At 41.0% G+C, this 19,406-nt stretch overlaps 1 protein-coding gene across 2 annotated transcripts in view; it reads right to left on the minus strand.

Moving 5' to 3' along the window:
* The window catches only part of zcchc14 (zinc finger, CCHC domain containing 14), a 54,060-nt gene that overhangs the window by 16,168 nt on the left and 18,486 nt on the right, over positions 1-19,406 (minus strand). For both annotated transcript variants that reach the window (XM_030136481.1, XM_030136480.1), the window contains exons 4-7: positions 10,897-10,967; positions 10,721-10,792; positions 8,858-8,925; positions 6,099-6,265 (exon numbers count right to left, since the gene is read on the minus strand). In XM_030136481.1, the coding sequence (XP_029992341.1) occupies positions 6,099-6,265; positions 8,858-8,925; positions 10,721-10,792; positions 10,897-10,967 (378 nt within the window). The remainder of the gene's footprint in view (positions 1-6,098; positions 6,266-8,857; positions 8,926-10,720; positions 10,793-10,896; positions 10,968-19,406) is intronic.

Consider the following 19,406-nt stretch of genomic DNA (forward strand, 5'->3'; position numbering starts at 1 on the left):
CGTTACAGGACTGAGCCGACAGAAGCAGCGTTACAGGACTGAGCAGACAGAAGCAGCGTTACAGGACTGAGCAGACAGAAGCAGCGTTACAGGACTGAGCCGACAGAGGCAGCGTTACAGGACTGAGCAGACAGAAGCAGCGTTACAGGACTGAGCAGACAGAAGCAGCGTTACAGGACTGAGCCGACAGAGGCAGCGTTACAGGACTGAGCCGACAGAAGCAGCGTTACAGGACTGAGCAGACAGAAGCAGCGTTACAGGACAGAGGCAGCGTTTCAGATTCATTCAGCTCACATCTGGAATCATGTCTGTGATATTAGACAATATTTGAGTCCAACCTGAAAACATGTTTAACTCTGCATTTACCAAATGAAATAGTTTTATCTGCACTCTTCTATTTTTGTTTTTACTATATGTTTTTACAAGGACCGAAGCAGGAGCCTGGTTCACATTGCCGGCAGTAAGTCAGACCTGTTCCAGGTGCATGTTGGACTCTGGCAGGGCTGCCCTTTGTCACCGGTTCTGTTCATTATTTTTATGGACAGAATTTCTAGGCGCGGCCAGGGGCTGGAGGGGGTCCGGTTTGGGGACCACAGGATTTCATCTCTGCTTTTTGCAGATGACGTTGTCCTGTTGGCCTCATCGAACCTGGACCTTCAGCGTGCCCTGGGGCGGTTTGCAGCCGAGTGTGAAGCGAGCGGGATGAGGATCAGCAACCCAAATCCGAGGCCATGGTTCTCGACCGGAAAAAGGTGGTCTGCCCTCTCCGGGTCGGTGGGGAGTCTTTGCCCCAAGTGGAGGAGTTTAAGTATCTTGGGGTCTTGTTCACAGTGAGGGAAGGATGGAGCGTGAGATTGACAGGCGGATCGGTGCAGCGTCTGCAGCGATGCAGTCGCTGTACCGGTCGGTTGTGGTGAAGAAGGAGCTGAGCCGAGAGGAGAAGCTCTGGATTTACCAGTCAGTCTACGTTCCTACCCTCACCTATGGTCATGAGCTTTGGGTCATGACCGAAAGGACAAGATCCCGGATACAAGCGGTCGAAATGAGTTTCCTCCGCAGGGTGGCTGGGCGCACCCTTAGGGATAGGGGGAGGAGCTCAGTCACCAGGGAGGAGCTCGGAGTAGAACCGCTGCTCCTCCGCGTTGAGAGGGGCCAGCTGAGGTGGCTCGGGCATCTGCTTCGGATGCCTCCTGGACGCCTCCCTAGGGAGGTGTTCCGGGCATGTCCCACCGGGAGGAGACCTCGGGGAAGACCCAGGACATGTTGGAGAGACTATGTCTGTGGGCTGGCCTGGGAACGCCTCGGGGTCCCCCCGGAAGAGCTGGAGGAGGAGTCTGGGGAGAGGGAAGTCTGGGCATCCCTGCTTAAACTGTTACCGCTGAGACCCGGCCCCGGATAAGCGGTGGATAATGGATGGATGGACTATATTGTAGCTGGCGATTTCAACCACACTAATCTAAAAACTGTACTTCCCAAATTTAAGCAACATGTCTCCTGCCACACCAGAGAAAATAAGACTTTGGATCATGTTTATTCCAACATCCCTGGAGCCTACAAGGCTACCGCCCTCCCCCACCTGGGTCAGTCTGACCATCTCTCTTTGTTCCTCACCCCCACCTATTCACCACTCATCAGCCGTGTGAAACCAACTGTGAAGACCATCAAGGTATGGCCTGTGGGGGTAGACTCGGTACTCCAGGACAGGTTTAAGAACACAGATTGGAGTGTGTTTGCCTCCCATGCTACCTGTGGCTCCCAGATTGACATTGACTCTTATACTCACGCAGTAGTAGAGCACATCAACACCACCACTGACAGTGTTACCACTGAGAAACAGATCACCACATACCCCAACCAGAAGCCTTGGATGAACAGGGAAGTGCGACTCCTACTGAAAGCACGTAATAACGCGTTCAGATCAGGAGATGCACTCGCCTACAGTGCATCCAGAACAGAACTGAAAAGGGGCATCAAAAAGGCCAAGCATGAACATAAGCTCAAGGTGGAGGAACACTTTGTGAACTCCGACCCTCGTCGCATGTGGGAGGGCATCCAGGCCATCACAGATTACAAGAACAGCAACACCTCATCAGCAACCATAGATATGTCCTTTCTAAATGAACTGAATGACATTTATGCCCGTTTCGACAAGGACAATAAAGAAAAGGTCATAAAGCTCACACCCTCTGAAGACCTTCAGCCACTCACCCTCTCACACACAGACGTCCAGATCGCACTAAGCCGTATCAACGCACGCAAGGCTGCTGGCCCTGATGGTATTCCAGGACGTGTGCTCAGGGCTTGTGCTGAGCAGCTCTCAGGAATATTCACAGACATTTTCAACCTGTCCCTGGCCCAAGCAGTAGTACCGGCGTGCTTCAAAACCACATCCATTGTACTGGTGCCAAAACTCTCCTCTCCAAAGTGCCTGAATGACTACCGCCCTGTGGCACTGACTCCCATAGTGATGAAGTGCTTTGAGCGCCTGGTCCTGGCACACCTCAAAGATTGTCTGCCCCCCACACTCGACCCACACCAATATGCCTACCGCAGCAACAGGAGTACAGAGGATCCAGTCCCCACGGCGCTGCACTGTGTACTCTCACACCTGGACAAGAAAAACACTTATGCAAGAATGCTGTTTGTAGACTTCAGCTCTGCATTCAACACTGTCATCCCCGCCAAGCTAATCACAAAACTCACAGACCTTGGAATCAGCACCTCCCTCTGCAACTGGATCATGGACTTTCTGACCAACAGACCACAGCATGTTAGGTCAGACCACGTCACATCCTCCACCCTCACACTCAGCACTGGTACTCCACAAGGTTGTGTGATGAGCCCCTTCATCTACTCCCTCTTCACCCACGACTGCAGACCTATGTTTGAATCCAACTCCATCATAAAGTTCGCAGATGACACCACCGTGATTGGACTAATCAGCGACAATGATGAGTCGGCGTACAGAGCAGAGGTCAAACACCTTGCTGCTTGGTGTGCGAACAACAACCTACTCCTCAACACCAGCAAAACAAAAGAAATCATCGTGGACTTCAGGAAGGAGAAAGGAGGCACCCACACCCCCCTCCACATCAACGGCATGGAGGTGGAGCGTGTCTCCAGCTTCAAATTCCTGGGGACCCACATCACAGAAAACCTGACCTGGTCCACCAACACCTCCCACCTGATTAAGAAGGCCCATCAGCATCTCTTCTTCCTGAGAACACTGAAGAGGAACCAGCTGTCTGCTGTCATCCTGGGCAACTTCTACTGCTGCGCAATAGAGAGTATCCTGACTAACTGTGTAACAGTGTGGTATGGTAACTGCTCTGCTGCGGACCGCAAAGCACTCCAGAGGGTGGTGAAAACTGCCCGATGCATCATTGGTGCCCCACTTCCGGACACTGAGAGAGTCTACAAGAAGAGATGTGTGCGCCGGGCGCGTAGCATCCTCAGAGACTCTTTTCACCCAGCCAACAGACTCTTTCAGCTCCTCCCCTCCAGGAAGCGATTCAGGAGTCTGCTGACCAGAACAAGTAGATACAGGAACAGCTTCTTCCCCACAGCCGTCACCCTACTGAACTCTGCCAGCAGATGACTCCACACCTCCTCCTACCTGTGTTGACTCTTGGTGCACAAATGCACTGATAACTACACATCTGGTTCCATAGCTGTACACATTCATCAATACTCCTTACTGTTAAATCTATATCACACAACCAATATTACATGTGTGTGTATATATGTATATGCTTACATCCACACTGAAGCTTTGTGTGCATGCATAGGTGTATATATGTATGTATGTATATGTGTATATTCTGTAATGAACATCCTATTTATTCAACTGTATATTCAACTGCACATTCAATATTTAATTTAACCACCTTATTTGCACTAGTTGTACATAACTGCACTCATCTGTACATATTACTTACCTGTACATATGATATTTAACTGTATTATACTGCACTTCTGCTGTTTTGCACTTCTGATTGGATGCTAACTGCATTTCGTTACCCTGTATACTGAGTAATGACAATAAAGTTGAATCTAATCTAATCTAATATGTTTTTAACCCTTTAGGCGCCGGAAATGTATTTTTTATTAATATTCCAGAAGTAGAAAATCAAAAAGTCACACTGAAGAGTTTTTACACTGAAATTTTTCCATAAATGTATATAAATGTACTCCCAAAGCTGAATGTGGAGGCAGTTTTACGTTGGATAAAAGCATGTGACATTTGAGACGCGTCGGCTGCAGACGCCTGTGTGTTGGTGGAGGAGTTGGACACTTTCATATTAGCCTTTCCTGTTGGTGGTCTACTGGGAGTGGACGATGACCACACACACACACACACACACACACGCACACACACACACACACACGCACACACACACACACACGCACACACACACACACACACACACACTATCAGCTTACGTCAAAAAAATTGTCAAGTTAATTAAACATAAATTGGTCCTCTGCTCCATTAGCTCTGTCTGCCATCATGTGCACCTGTTGGATAGATAGTTCACTCGGACCTAGCCAACAGTCTGACTGATTTAACTATCAACAAAACAATATTAAACTCGAACAAGAAAAAATTAAATTATGGAACTGAAACAAGAAAACATTGAAATTCTGTTAAATTGAAACAAGGAAGTACAATGAGTGTGTTTTCTTTCCAGGTCAGTAAATGAACAGTTCATTTGGTTTCTCTGATTTCACAGCAGAATGTGTGACGGTATTAAACTGTAGGAGCAGATCTGAAAACAGCTGTCAATCAAATGGGATTCAGTCTTTGGACCAATCCTCCAATCGGCACGCGGAAGCTCAGCGTCCGGCCCGGCCAAGCTCCGCCCACAGCTCCGTTCACCCCCAGAGACGCCGAGCGTCCGGGGGCGGGACAACACGGTGGCATTTATCCAATTAGCGTCCATTCATTCATTCATTTTCTGAACCTGCTTTATCCTCACTAGGGTCACGGGGGTCTCTTGGAGCCTATCCCAGCTACATAGGGGCGAAGGCGGGGTTCACCCTGGACAAGTGACCAGTTCATCTCAGGGCTGAACATATAGAGACAAATAATCACTCTCACATTCACACCTATGGGCAATTTAGATTAACCAATTAACCTATCAGTGCATGTGTTTGGATGGTGGGAGGAGCCAGAGGACCAGAGAGAACCCACACAGACACGAGGAGAACATGTAAACTCCACACAGAAAGGTCCCACCCCCCGTCGACTGGTGTTGGAATCGAACCCAGGACCTTCTGTCTGTGAGGCACCAGTGCTAATTAGCGTCCAGTTTAGAGTCAGTTTAAAGCAGTTCCACTCAGTCCCATTGAAGTGCATGGACGCTGAGCGTCTACGGACAAATGCACTGAGCAGAGATGGAGGAGAAAACACAGACACGGGAATGGAGGAGAAGTGAACAACATCCAGTCCACTGATCTGGGATCAAACTGATTCTGAACCAACTGGTCTGAGAGATGAACGTGTTCCAACACATTTGGAGTCAATGAAATGAAAACAACTGAACAGATCTGAGCATTTAATGGGAGTCATTTTAGGGTCAGAGGAGCTTCCACTGCAGTCTGACAGAAAACACCTCTGGAGCACATGCAGAAAGCCCACACATCCACCCACAGCTGTGAAGGCTCTAAATACAGCAGATGAAGTCACACTGAGAGGAATCAAACCCACTGACAAACACACACACACATGCACGCACACACCCACACCCACACACACACACACACACACGCACACATGCGCACACACACACACACGCACACACGCACACGCACACATGCGCACACACACACACACGCACACACACACACACACACACACATATGAGGTCATCACTCCATGCTTCCCAACACAAACATGCCACTCTGAATTCCCACACCGTCTAAAATAGACTGACTGGGCTCCGTCTAACACCTGCACTACACTAGCTGAAAAGACTCCTGTGGCCACACCTCCTCCACCTCCTCCACCTCCTTCACTTCCTTCACCTTCTCCACCTCCTCCACAGACAGAACCCAACAGCACAGACAGAACAGGAGCAGGAACAGGACGGACTTACCGGAGCTGGAGGTGAACGGACAGGTGGGTGCTACAGGAGCGGTGGGAGGGGAGGATGGTAAAGGTGGAAGGGACGAGGGGAGGCTGGGTGAGAGAGGCCGGGCGGACGAGAAGAACGAGTGGACGCTGTGATGGTGGAGGACGTGACAGGGCAGCGCCGACAGACACCTGGTTAAAGACGGAGACAAACTGAGAAGGACAACACAGACAGGACCAGCCTATCTATCTATCTATCTATCTATCTATCTATCTATCTATCTATCTATCTATCTATCTATCTATCTATCTATCGTTCTATCGTTCTATCTATCTATCTATCTATCGTTCTATCTATCGTTCTATCATTCTGTTATTATTATAATATTTTAACCTCTTCTCATGAAATAATATTGACAATGTGATTTATTATTGACGGATAAAGTGTAACTGGGATTCCATATGTGATCACTGAACCAGGTCAAAGGTCAAAGGTCATTACTGATGTGTAGAAATAGGAATAAAAAGAGGAATGTGTCTGAAAACAATATTCCACCTTTATGGACAACAGCGTACGTTGACAGTTAATGACAGATCCTTTACATTTTACATTTAAAAGAATTACTTTCATACATATTAACCACATAAACGTTCTGTAACGTTTGGATTTGCCCATATCTGGATGTCTGAGGTCAAATGAGGGAAGCAGAGAAACTTTCAAAAACTCTGTCTAAACATATTTTAATATATTAATTAGGGCTGGGCAAGTTAATGCGTTATTACCGTGTTAACGCATTCATTAAATAACGCCGACAATTTTTTTTAATCTAACGTTAATGCCATTTTATTCTAACTCCTATTCTTCTGCTTGTGTGCATGTAGCATTAGCTGCAGATAGACAACAGGTTTACCAAGAAAAGCCGGACGCCCAAAACTTGTGTCCAAATCTGTTCCTGTAGACTCACTGTAAAACTGACACATACAAACAAAATATGTCTGAGTTCTGTTCACTGCCTTAGTACATTTACATGGCATTATACATGTAAATGAATGGGGAAAAGATCGCTAGCTCGATGCTAACTTGAATGGGAAAATCCATAGATGCTAACGATTAGCATTTACAGATTAAGTTAAGATTTACAATGTCTTTTTATCCAGAAACAAAGGTTCACATCAGAGATATTTGATACTATTCATTCTTACAACAACTGAACATAAAATACTCACAAACGTTTTTGGGGCCATAAAAACAGAGTGAAAGAAACATGTCTGTTAGTTCCTTCTTATGTCTGAACTGACTACGGGAACACCGAAAGGACAAAACATACGCTAGTGACACTTATTCCCACCACTAGAGGGCCCCCTTTGTTTACTTTGAACACCTGAACATCACATATTCTTTTTTCAGTCCGTTGCTCTGGCTGTGTGAACACTCGTAGGTAAACCATGGCTCACAGGAACAGGGGGATGTGGATCAGGGTTGGTTTGACAATCGGCCTCATCATACATTTCAACCAATGACAGCATTTGGGGTGGGCTTAAGACTCCTGTCAATCACTCACAAGCGGAAATAAACATGTGTGGACATAAACATGTGTAACAGTAGCGGTCTGTTCCATGGACGTTTTCATTTTAAATGTCTTCAGATGGTGGGGGGGGGGGGACACAGGTGTTTGGAAGCACTGACATGTGCAATTATTTTTATCAGTGGAGTACTGCAGTCTGAAACAACACTGAAAGGAAAAACACGCTGTTGATGCCAGCCCCCCCCCCATATAACTATGCAATTAATCATGATTAATCACAGAAATCCATGCAATTAATTGCGATTATGAATTTCGATTGTTGCCCAGCACTACTATTAATACATATTTTTAAATCTCTTCTTAAAACCCACCTGTTCTCTTTGGCCTTTTAACACTCGTGCAATGTTGACATTTTGTTTCTGTTTTTCTGTTTTAATTTGTTTTATTTTATATGATTTGATTTTAATGTTTTTAATGCTTTTATTAATTTGTATTGTGCTTTTATTCTTCTGTACATTGTTGTGGTCCACTGTGGTTGTTTTAAAGTACTTTATAAATAAAGTTGGATTGGATGGGATATTCTTGGTGACACTTTCCAGCAAGGAGCAACATTAATGTCTTTTGTAAATTATTGCTGATTAGACAATTTTTGGGTCAACAGAAGGGTTTTCAGGTTTGTTGGTTAATTTGTTTGTGTTATTTTAAACCTTTAAACATCAAAGTCATAATATTGTGACAATCAACATAAGTAAATGAAACAGACCAAAATAGTTCTAGACAGAGTTACCAAATCTTGTTTTAGTTTGTATAGATAAGAACAGATTTGTCTACTCCACTGCTTTGGACAAAAAGATACTAAAACTTACTGCATTTTACATTCTACTAATGTTAAAGTTCATTTATTTTAAGGATAAGATGAAAAAAAAAGACAAAAACACAAAGAAAACTTCCATGTAAATATGTTCATAGTTCAGTTTTACTAAAAGTTACACAATCCAATATGGCCGCTGCCCTGTGATGTCACAATATGCAAATTAGATGAGTACATTTACTCTCATCACAAACTTTGGCTCATACTCAATATTTTTCTCATTTACAGTAGGACTTTATCTCTAAGCACTTCCAACATACAGCTTTTTGAAATAATGATATCAAAATTGAATACTTTGATACATATTTAACACATTTTACTCCATTTAATCCAAGTAACTTTTAACAGTTCAAAGTAAAACTGAGTAAATCTGCTTATGGGACTAACCTTGGATCCACTTCCATGGACTGAGGGAGAAACTTTTCCACTCCTTCATCAGGAAACGTTTGTGACAGCTGTTAAAAAACCGAAGAGACGGAACAACACGTGGGTTTGAAATGGTAACTACATTCAGGAAATGATGCTGTGAAGATGGACAGGGGGTCCACAAAGTCCCTTTACAAATAAAAAAAATGACATATGATAATCACATTTGTTCTGTGTACTCAGTGGTTATTGAAGTTTTTAATCCCATTGTATTTGTGTATTTCAGGTTCACTGTTGAAGAAACAGATTCTGTTGAATAAACGCCTAACATAGGACCACGGCTCCTTTAGTCCAACAGCTTATTTAAAGACAGTAATTAACATTCATTTGACCTTTCAAGGTTATCTGAGGTCAAAGGTTGTGTCATCAGTCAAGTCATGATACTAGATACTAGTATATTTGATCATATTATACATGCTGTTAATTTTGAATTTAGACTTTGGAAAAACTTCTTGTAAAACTGACTTTTTCTGTTTCTTTTCCTCTTGTGTTTGTACATGTTTTTAGCTGGATAGACTAAATCTACAGTCTGGGTTTGACCTTTCAAGGTCACTCAAGGTCAAAGGTCATGGCACCAAATGAAAGCCCTTATGTGACCTCCTATCTATTACCAATAATAATTAGATCAATACCTTCAACTGTTTTCAAGTTATAGCACTTTGAAATGTGTCCCATTATAAACCAATGGACATTTTGAAATGTGCAAAAATTCATAAAAAATTCAAAAATCAATATTTCACAGTTCTTTGACCAAACGTGGCAGACCTTAGCCCAAAGATGTTCCACAACAAATATCAAGTCATTCTGGCTGACAGTTTCAAAGACAAAAATTCTTGAAAAATTGTTTACGGACGACGGACGGACATGGACTGGCACCAACAGCCCATCAGACCCTTCAGCCGTTGGACTAAAAAAAGGCTTCTCCTAAAGAAAAGGCACAGTGTGAACTGTGGTTTATTGAAACAAAACTGGATATGCAGACTCAGTGAAACGACAGGATTAAGTATGGAACAAGGTTCTAATAGTGTTGGATTTTTCATTCTAGTTTAGTTTTATTTAGTTCTGACTTTTTTTTCTCTAATTCAGTTCGTTTTAATTCATTTTTAGAGCAGGTTTGATAGTTTTTATTAGTTTTTGTTATTTTCTGAATGCTTAGTTTTAGTTCAGCTTTAGTTTTTTCATATCTTTTCTCTTCTTCTCTGTGGTCGTATTCAAATCAATCCCAGACAGGACTCTGCTGCTTTAGTCTCCATGTTTCCAGGTAGAGTGGGGACCAGAAGACGACTGGAAACCACAAGTGAACACAAGTGACGGAGCAACAAGTGTCGTACGGAGCCGCTAGCTAAAATTGCTAAAGCAAAATAAATTGCTTTCGTATCAATCCGACATTGACAAAGACGAAAATGAAGAGATTTTATCCATAATTTTTATCCATTTTAGTTTTGTAAACACACAATACGGTTTCAGTTAGTTATGTTTATTTTTTATTTTTTTATTAATAATAGTTTTTATTTATTTCAGTTAACAAAAATGTTTTTACAATTTTAGTTTTGGTCATTTCGTTAGTTTTCGTTAACGATAATAACCTTGATTCCAAGGTACAGGACGCACAGAAGTATGAAGACAGTGACACATGACAACGTTAGAAACAGATGAACCTATTTACATACATAAAGTGAAAATAAATGTAGCCTAAACGAGGTAAAAAAAACCCTTCAATATCTATTTTTCATTCTGTAATAATTTAAACAGATTTGTTTATTTATTTGCTTTTGTCCTAAACGTCAGACTTTGCGGACATCCTGTCCATGTGTCGGTGCTGACCTGGGACAGCAGATCCGTCACCTCCTGCCGAGTCCGGACCACAGACGATACCAATCCATCCGACCAGTTGGCCTGGGGGGGGGGGGGGGGGGTGTCAGAGGTCAGATGGGGTGAGAATGAAAGTGGAGAAAAAAGCGTCAAATACATGAATATATGAGAATGTGAGGTGGATGTACCTCAAACACAAAGTCGGTGGCGTCTTCTGACTTGTGTGTGACTCCTCTCAGCACCACTCTGTCAACGACCACTGAAGGAAAAGAAAAACACATGACTTCATACATAACTGACCAACAAACACCAATACAGCAGATGGAACGGTTTTTATGTGGGTTATTACCCTCAGAAGAAATAAACAGAGCGAGAATTTATGTCCGTTGTTGCTAAACCGCATTTTGTTGTTTGTTTTGACTCCAATGAAAGGTCAAAGGTTAAAGAAGGGCAAAATACAGCTACGATTTAACCCAGACTACAGGGTAGAGACCGGCTCTGGGATGTCCAACTCATGTTAGTTCAGTTCCACATTCAGCCTAATATGGAATAAAGTAAAATAATTTAAATAATAGGATAAGAACTGATAAATAATGTCAACTCCAACGTTTTCTCTGTGTTTTTGAGTGAAAAAAGTCAAATTCCGTCATGAAAATGTTTACATGTATGAACTGTACTTTTTTTTAATTGATTTATTTCGAATATGGAAATGATACAAGCTTCCTGATTGCTACTAATTGATTTCTTTGTACAACATAATATAGAACTGAAAATTCAAGGAAGCATAATGATACGCACAAAGAAAAAGAAAAAAAGTCATATTCGAAAAAGAGTGAGAAGAAGCAGAGCTTATATTAGCTCTGACCCCTGTGTCTAAACCAACAGTATGTACATTTATACATACATACACATATATACATATATACACCCATATACACATCCACATATACCATCATATACATACACACACACATGCATATACACACATATACATACCCATGCACATACACATACATATACATGTACAAATTCATATATACACTGTTCCATACATACACATATACATACACATATACATTCCCATAAGCTTCTCTGCCTCTAATCCCTATTCCATATCAATGAGTAAAGGACAATAGTCAGTAATGAGAATTTTCAATTAGAACTGCTAAACTAAATATTTTTGTACATTTTCTTAAACTGGTTCATATTTGGACTTTGCTTGAGTTCCTCACTTAGTTTGTTCCATAGCTGAACACCAGAAATAGAGAAACAAAAACCTTTTAAGGTTGTTGTCCTGTTTTTGATTTTGAAGTTCTGTTTCCCTCTTAATTGATAACCTCTCTCCCGTCCTGGTTTCTAATAATTTTTTGGATATTTTCTGGTAATTGTCTGTTTTTCGCCTTGTTCATGATTATTGCTGTTTGGTCAGATATGACATCAGTGAGTTTCAGTAGTTTTAATTGTCTGAAAAGTGGATTTGTATGTTCCACTACAGAACCTTGAGAACAGTCCTCATTGTTCTTTTCTGCAGGATGAGAAGTGATTGTAATGAAGTTTTAGGAGTATTTCCCCAAACTTCAGCACAGTCAGGTAAATATGGCAAAACCAGTGAACAGTAAAGTGTGCAAAGAGAACTTTACTTGAACAGAACATGAACAAATACGAACAACCTGACAATTAAGAAAAATAACAAAGGACAAAACAAAAAGTTTACCTAGACAAACACCATCAATTTGGCAAAATATCTCCAAAAGGATCAGTCAAATATAGACCAAACAAAGTCAAAAGAAGAAAAAGACTTTAAAAAAAACAGTGCACAGTCCCTCACACCTGGTCCAACATTAAATCTGTTGTTTTTTCTAAAGGTTGGTTCAGCAGGTTCATCATCATTACCTTTACTTTGTCTGAAGTTGTGCCAGAACCTTCCAAGTAGATTTAAATCTATCACATGTTTTATCAAATATCCGGATCAAACAACTGATCAGAAAATACATGACACTGAGCCTGAGGCCGCCTGTGGAAACACACCGAAACAAAGAACAGATTAGGAAACATGTTGTGGAAGTGTTTTCCCTTTTGTTCTGCGTGTCCTCACATGCACGCTGTGGTTTCATGTCGACAGTTTGGAGTGTCATTTGTCTAAATCAGTGTGTAGAGGCCTTTAGCACACACAAAAACACACCTCATCCCCTCAGCTCGTATCTAATGACCCAGGTGTAGTGACAGCAGAGCAGCTCTAACCTGCCCCTGCACCTGAGGAGCCCACCCAGACAAAGAGGCAGATGTATGAGCACACAACCCACACTCTGCACACATGTGAGCTCAGACAGGATTAATACAAGCAATATAAGACTGAGAGCAGGTCCGAGTGGAAACAGAGGTCATACTGTGGTAGTCCAGTAGGGATGGAACCATTACCGGGATAACGATAAACCGCGGTAAAACTGCAGACAGTTAGTATTAGCGTTTAAATTCTAATTCTCATGATAACTGTGTTTGATTACCGCACTTTTAGGGGAGAAAACACCTATGTAAAGATCTGCTTTAATGTCAAATATTTGAGTATAGTTTTAATTTATTACAATTTTAATTTTCTATACCTAATATTTGGAACCAATATTCACTTTTAAAGTCTGTGAAAAGGTTCGTTAAACATCTGTGTGTTATTTATGCAATAACGTATAGACATTTTTCAAATTGGATTTTATATATTTTTTTGTGTTTTCTGTCCTTTTATGTTTTTATAGTAGGTTAAAGAGAAAAAATAATAGACAGATGATATAGATGAAGTTGTGCTGAAAAAACAGATCCCAAACATGGGTATAGTAAACATTTGTTTCTATAGTATATAAAGGCCAAATCAAAAGGACTGAAAAACAGACAGAGTAGACTCAGACCACTAAGGGTTAATATTGGAATGTTTCTGACACAGAAGGGACAGTGGGACTGTTATTTTATTTGGGTTTGTTTGTTTGTTTGTTTTTTTTTTAAATACAACTTGGTTAAATTCTTTCAGTGTGTGTATCAGTACTTTTTGAACATTTTGAGCACAATTTCAACAATACCGGAATAATAATGATAACTGTGATAATAACCGTGATGTGAAATTTTCATCTGGTTCCATCCCTACAGTCCAGTTATGATGGATGTTTAGGGGGTCTGGGAGGAGGATGAAGGGGTTCAATTAGATACAGATTCACATGCAGAAGAACAGAATATGGATGATGCCTATAAATAATAACCTCAATATTTTTTTTCTTTGTTTTAGTGCAAAAAAAAATCACATTAAATTATGAAAATATTTCCATTTCCAAACTCTCCTGTACCAATAAAATGTGACTAACCTGAACAAATGTGTCCAACCTGAAATGTCTGTATTAAATTCAGTCCAGTTTGAACTCTTTTCTTCCTGTTCCTCAGTGTTTAGTGTCTTTGCAGATCTGATCCAGAATGCACATGGACTAATGAGAAGTGGAGGAAGAAGACTGAGAAAATTACACTGATTTTTCTCCAGAAATTTCAGTTTTTTCAGGTTATTCACATCTTTTTTGTTTGGATAGTTTATAAAAGTAAGCATTTTCATAATTTAATGGGTTTTTTTTGCACTAAAACACAGACATAAATTGTCAGTTGTCATTATTTATCAGTTCTTCTGTTCTTATTTTCCTGGTCCGGTCCACTGCAGATCAGATCAGGCTGAATGTGGAACCTGAAAGAACAGGAGTTTTACAGCCCTGGGTTCACTGATAACAGATGTTTCATTCATATGAAACCAAGTTATGATCAACTAGAAAAGCACTCAGAGTGCAGACCTCTGCCAAGGCTGATCAGTCGTCGCACCCCCCCCCCCATCACCACCAAAATTTAATCATTTGTTCCTTGTGCCAAATCAACATTTCCTGAAAATGTCATGAAAATCTGTCCATAACTTTTTTACTTATCTTGCTAAAAGACACACAGACAAAGCCCGATGATGAAAACAGAGCGTCTTTGGCGGAGGTCATGAACAGATACGACTGCTGCTGCAGTAGTAGGTGTCGTACTACTGAATATTTGTGGATCATTTAGATGCAGATCCGCCTACTGATGACCCCCCCCATCCTTCATCACTTTACCGTCTGCCTGTGAACAGCAGCTGTGGACGCCTTCAAATACCTCCTGTCACTCACTGTAATCCAGACGGCCGCACATGCTCAGTCTGCATGAACTTCACATGCATGTGCATCTGCGTTTACCTCATAATGACACTGACCTGTGTCTGCTGTTTATTCTGCTGTTTGAATGGGTTAGTTTCATTCAGTTGTTTTATTTGTTATTGGTTTATTGTTCTGATTTGTTGTTATTTTTAAATTGTACAACTTTTTATGTTTTAATCTATTCTTCTATTTTATTCTTTTATTTAGGTTTTATCTTCTATAATTTTATTTATTTTTATTTTTTTAATTTTATTTTTACAGTTGTTCTATGTCTTTTCATCTATTCTTGTATTTTACTCTGTTATTTTGTTTTTTTTAAATCTTTTTCTGCACAGCACTTTAGTCCACTGCGGTTGTTTTAAAGTGCTTTAAAAATAAAGTTGGATTGGACTGGATTAATTCCTTTAAAACTATAGTTTGTTTATTTATTTACGTAATAAAAGAGGTTATAAAAGAAATGAGGTGTGGTTCGTCGTGCTCTAAGGCACTAAAAACAGTCACAGGGAAAATAATAGAGCATGCACACGCTTCGCTGTGTTTGACAACATGTGTGCGTACATGTGTGTGTCTTAATATTAACGGTTGTGCTGTACTGAGCATGTGCGTGCATCTTATGTCGGTGACAGCGACAGTATGTGTGACCATGACTGAGGCAGATGGTTTCATATTGAGTTACGGACAGAGGCAGGGGGCCAAGACAACAGCAGACTGGTGACGGGGGTGGGGGGGCGTCAACCTCCCAAAAAATGACAAACCTGGAGACCACAGGGGCCGCTGGGCGACAACAGCGGAGATTTATGAGATGATCGACTGTGTGGAGAACACCAATAATCCAGTGTGAGCATAAATCACCAAGAACAGCCAGAGTAGAAGACCGTCCTGCTGCAGATTCTGACTCCATATTCATCGAACTGTGGGACGGTGGTCTTGCTGTAAAATGTCAGATGACCATCATAAGGCTTGTTTTAATTAATTTTATTTAATACCAATATAAAAAACAAAAGAGAGAAGACATGAAAATAAAAGAAAAGAAGAAATGAAATATTCTGAGTTGTTTTGCTTGATGAGTGTTTTATTTTGCAGATCTGAGTTGTTATATTCTGATTTGGGCGGCCATGGCTCAGATGGTAGAGCAGGTCGTCCAATAACGAAGGGTTGGCAGTTCGAATCCCACTCTGTCCATGTGCTGTTGTGTCCTTGGGCAAAACACTTCACCCTCCTCACCTCCAGTGCTGCTACTCACACTGGTGTATGAATGTGTGTGAATGTTCGGTGGTGGGACAGCTGGACAGGACAGCTGTGGATACAGATGTAGTTTACCACCACCAGAGGGAGAAAGTGAGAGTGAATGAAGAATGCATCCACTGTACGCTTTGAGTATGCGTTCATAGAAAAGCGCTACAGAAATCTAATCCATTATTATTAGGGACCGAGCTTGCAGGTCAGGCCTGACCTGCAAGCAAGGCCCTATTGTTATTCGTTCGTTTTTTATTTTTCCGCCGTCACTTTGAACTGGATTTTGACCCCCTGAACATGCTCAAAAACTCACCAAATTTGGCACACATGTCAGGTCTGGCGAAAAATTTGACAAAATGAAAAAATTAACCCCATAGGTGCCAAAATGGGCTCTCTAGCGCCCCCTAGATACACAAAAACGGCCCTAGCGGCCAGTAGGAATGTCGTAGAAACATGAAACCAATGCCAAAATTTTCGTCTCATCGAGCCCGACAAATCACGTGCTGACACTCATGACCTAACTCCAACAGGAAGTTCAGAATTTGCCTTTCAAAATAAAATGGTCAAATTGCTAACTTTCAGTAGGAATGTCGTAGACACACGAAACCAATGCCAAAACTTTCATTTAATCCAGCCCAACAAATCACACACTGACACCTATGAGCTATCTCCAACAGGAAGTTCGCAATATGTCTTTCAAAATAAAATTTTTAAAACTAACTCTGATGACACCGTTTGTCGTATTGACTTCTAAATAGCACCAAAAGATAGAGTAGACCCTCCTCAAAAAAGTGATCTTGTACTTTTTCCATAACTGTCTTAGTTTTTTTTTTTTACAAGCCCGCAAAGTTGCGATGTTTGGAACTCATTTTTCACTTTGGAGTTTTTCCCCACATGTGACATATCTATGCATTCACGGGACTCAGCACAACTCTCACATGCAAAAATTTTTGAGATAGGATGTACGGTTATTGATTTATAACAATTTGTTTCTTTTCATACTTTTTCCACTTTAGACTGCCATTTGACCCCCTTAACATGCTCCAAAACTCACCAAATTTGCCATGTATGTCATGGCTGGTGAACACTTTGATTCAATATCAAAATTAACCCCTTGGGTGCCAAAATGGACTCTGTAGCGCCACCTATGTACTAAAAAACACACAAAATCTGCCCTAGCGGCCAGTAGGAATGTCACAGAAACATGAAACAAATGCCAAAATGTTGGTCTGATTGAGCCGACAAATCATACACTGACACTCATGAGCTAACTCCAACAGGAAGTTGGCAATCTGCCTTTGAAAGTTACTCTACGTTTCTGCAATTACTGCTTATTCATTTCAGACTTTTGACAAAAGAGTAAAACCTCCTTCAATTCCCACAAGTCTGCAGAATCCAAAAGTGAAAGAATTTTTCAGATACGACCTACGGTTATGGAACTATGGTGATTTTTTGAAGAGTATGTTTAGTTTCACTTTTCACAATGACAAAGTCTCTATAAAAGTCTTGCTGGTGCATGCATGCATGCAAATGTCTGTCTACAATGCAGTGGTTCATGTAGCTGTCTATGGAGCAGAAGGACCCTGGTTCAAGTCTCAGGCAATCCAACTTTTTTTTTTTTTTTTTTTTATTATTTTAAATCAGGTTTTATTAGATTGTATTGTGGATATTGGAAATTTTGCACACATTCGAAAGTACATGGAGTACATTTTTTCAAAATAAAACCCCAATTAAGAATAATACAAAATGTCTATTACATAACTTCTTTTCATTTTTATGACCAAACACTCAACTGTTTGTACAATGTTTCTTCATTCAAAAGTACTCTTTCTCACAGACACATGCTCACACAATAGGGTTTTTTCAAAATAAATGCCTTAAATGTGAGAAATCATCACTTTTATGCTCAATTATTCATACGATTTCAATTCATTTTTCAAACTGACTCTTTCTCTCACATACTAAACAAATGCACATACACACAGTAGGGTTTCCAAAATAAAAGTCTGATTTAAAGGTGATGGTGGTTTCAGCAGAGGGTCGCTGGTGTTCTGTACAGATGTAAGGAGGACAGACACTAAAGGGTGGGAACTGGTATGGGGACGGAGAGGTGTGAGTGGAGCTGAGGTGTCGACGGTCATGGGAGGCAGATCGCGGGGGAGGCGTAACGCCTGGTGCGAGGTCCCGCCCAATGCTGCTTGCAGCTTTAATTATTATTTATATTTTGTATCTGGATTTCACACTCCAATTTCATTGTTTGCTTTTTTGCACAATGACAATAAAGGCTATTCTATTCTATTCTATTCTATTTTCTATTTTTATTTTATGTGTACTGAAGAGCGAAAGGTTAGGGGCGTTTCAGGTTTGTTTGTTGTGTGTGGTGACCACACAAGTGACCACAAGTGACGGACCGTGAAGTGTCGTATGGTGCCGCTAGCTAAAATTGCTCGAGCGAAATAAATTGATTTCATATCAATCCGACACTGACGAAAACGAAGGGAATTTTATCCATAATTTTTATCCGTTTTAGTTAGTTTTGTAAACACACAATACAGTTTTAGTTAGTTATCGTTTTTTTCTTTTAATAATAGTTTTTATTTATTTCAGTTAACAAAAATGTTTTTTCAATTCTAGTTTTTGTCATTTCATTAGTTTTCGTTAATGATAATAACCTTGACACACACACACACACACGCACACACACACACCTCAGCCTGAGGGCTGCATTCTTTCAGATTACTCGTAGTGTTCAGATGTGCCACATCTTGTTCGTCAGTGGGTGTAAATGCTGATGTGAACAGAATGTGAAGCTGAACATACAAACATACATCAGCGTGGCAGAACACAGTCGACTCCGCTCTGTTTTTACAAGCACAAAACGCAGCGGTATGCACTTCAGCGACGATTTCAACCACTTTAACATGGTCAATTAGACTAGAAAATAGTTATGGAACATCCAGTACCATTCTAAAGTCTGAGTCCACTTTTAGCTTTGGTGTTTTTTCAGGGTCTTTTCTTCACAAACAACAAGAAAATACAGGAAATATGTGCACCGCCTTAAAACACACACACACAAAGGTTAAAGTCAGTATTTAGTTTGACCTTTGACCCCATGATAAGAAGCTGCACAAACATTTAGAAACACCTGACGTGTTGAATTCAACCTAGAATAAAATATCAAAAAATTAACGCCATAAATGTCATATTGTCTGAACAGAAGGGTTAAAGACACATTAAATGCAACGGAAGGTCCCAGTAAATACGAC

Source organism: Sphaeramia orbicularis, chromosome 6 (genome assembly GCF_902148855.1).
Source record: "Sphaeramia orbicularis chromosome 6, fSphaOr1.1, whole genome shotgun sequence".
NCBI classification, from domain to species: domain Eukaryota; kingdom Metazoa; phylum Chordata; class Actinopteri; order Kurtiformes; family Apogonidae; genus Sphaeramia; species Sphaeramia orbicularis.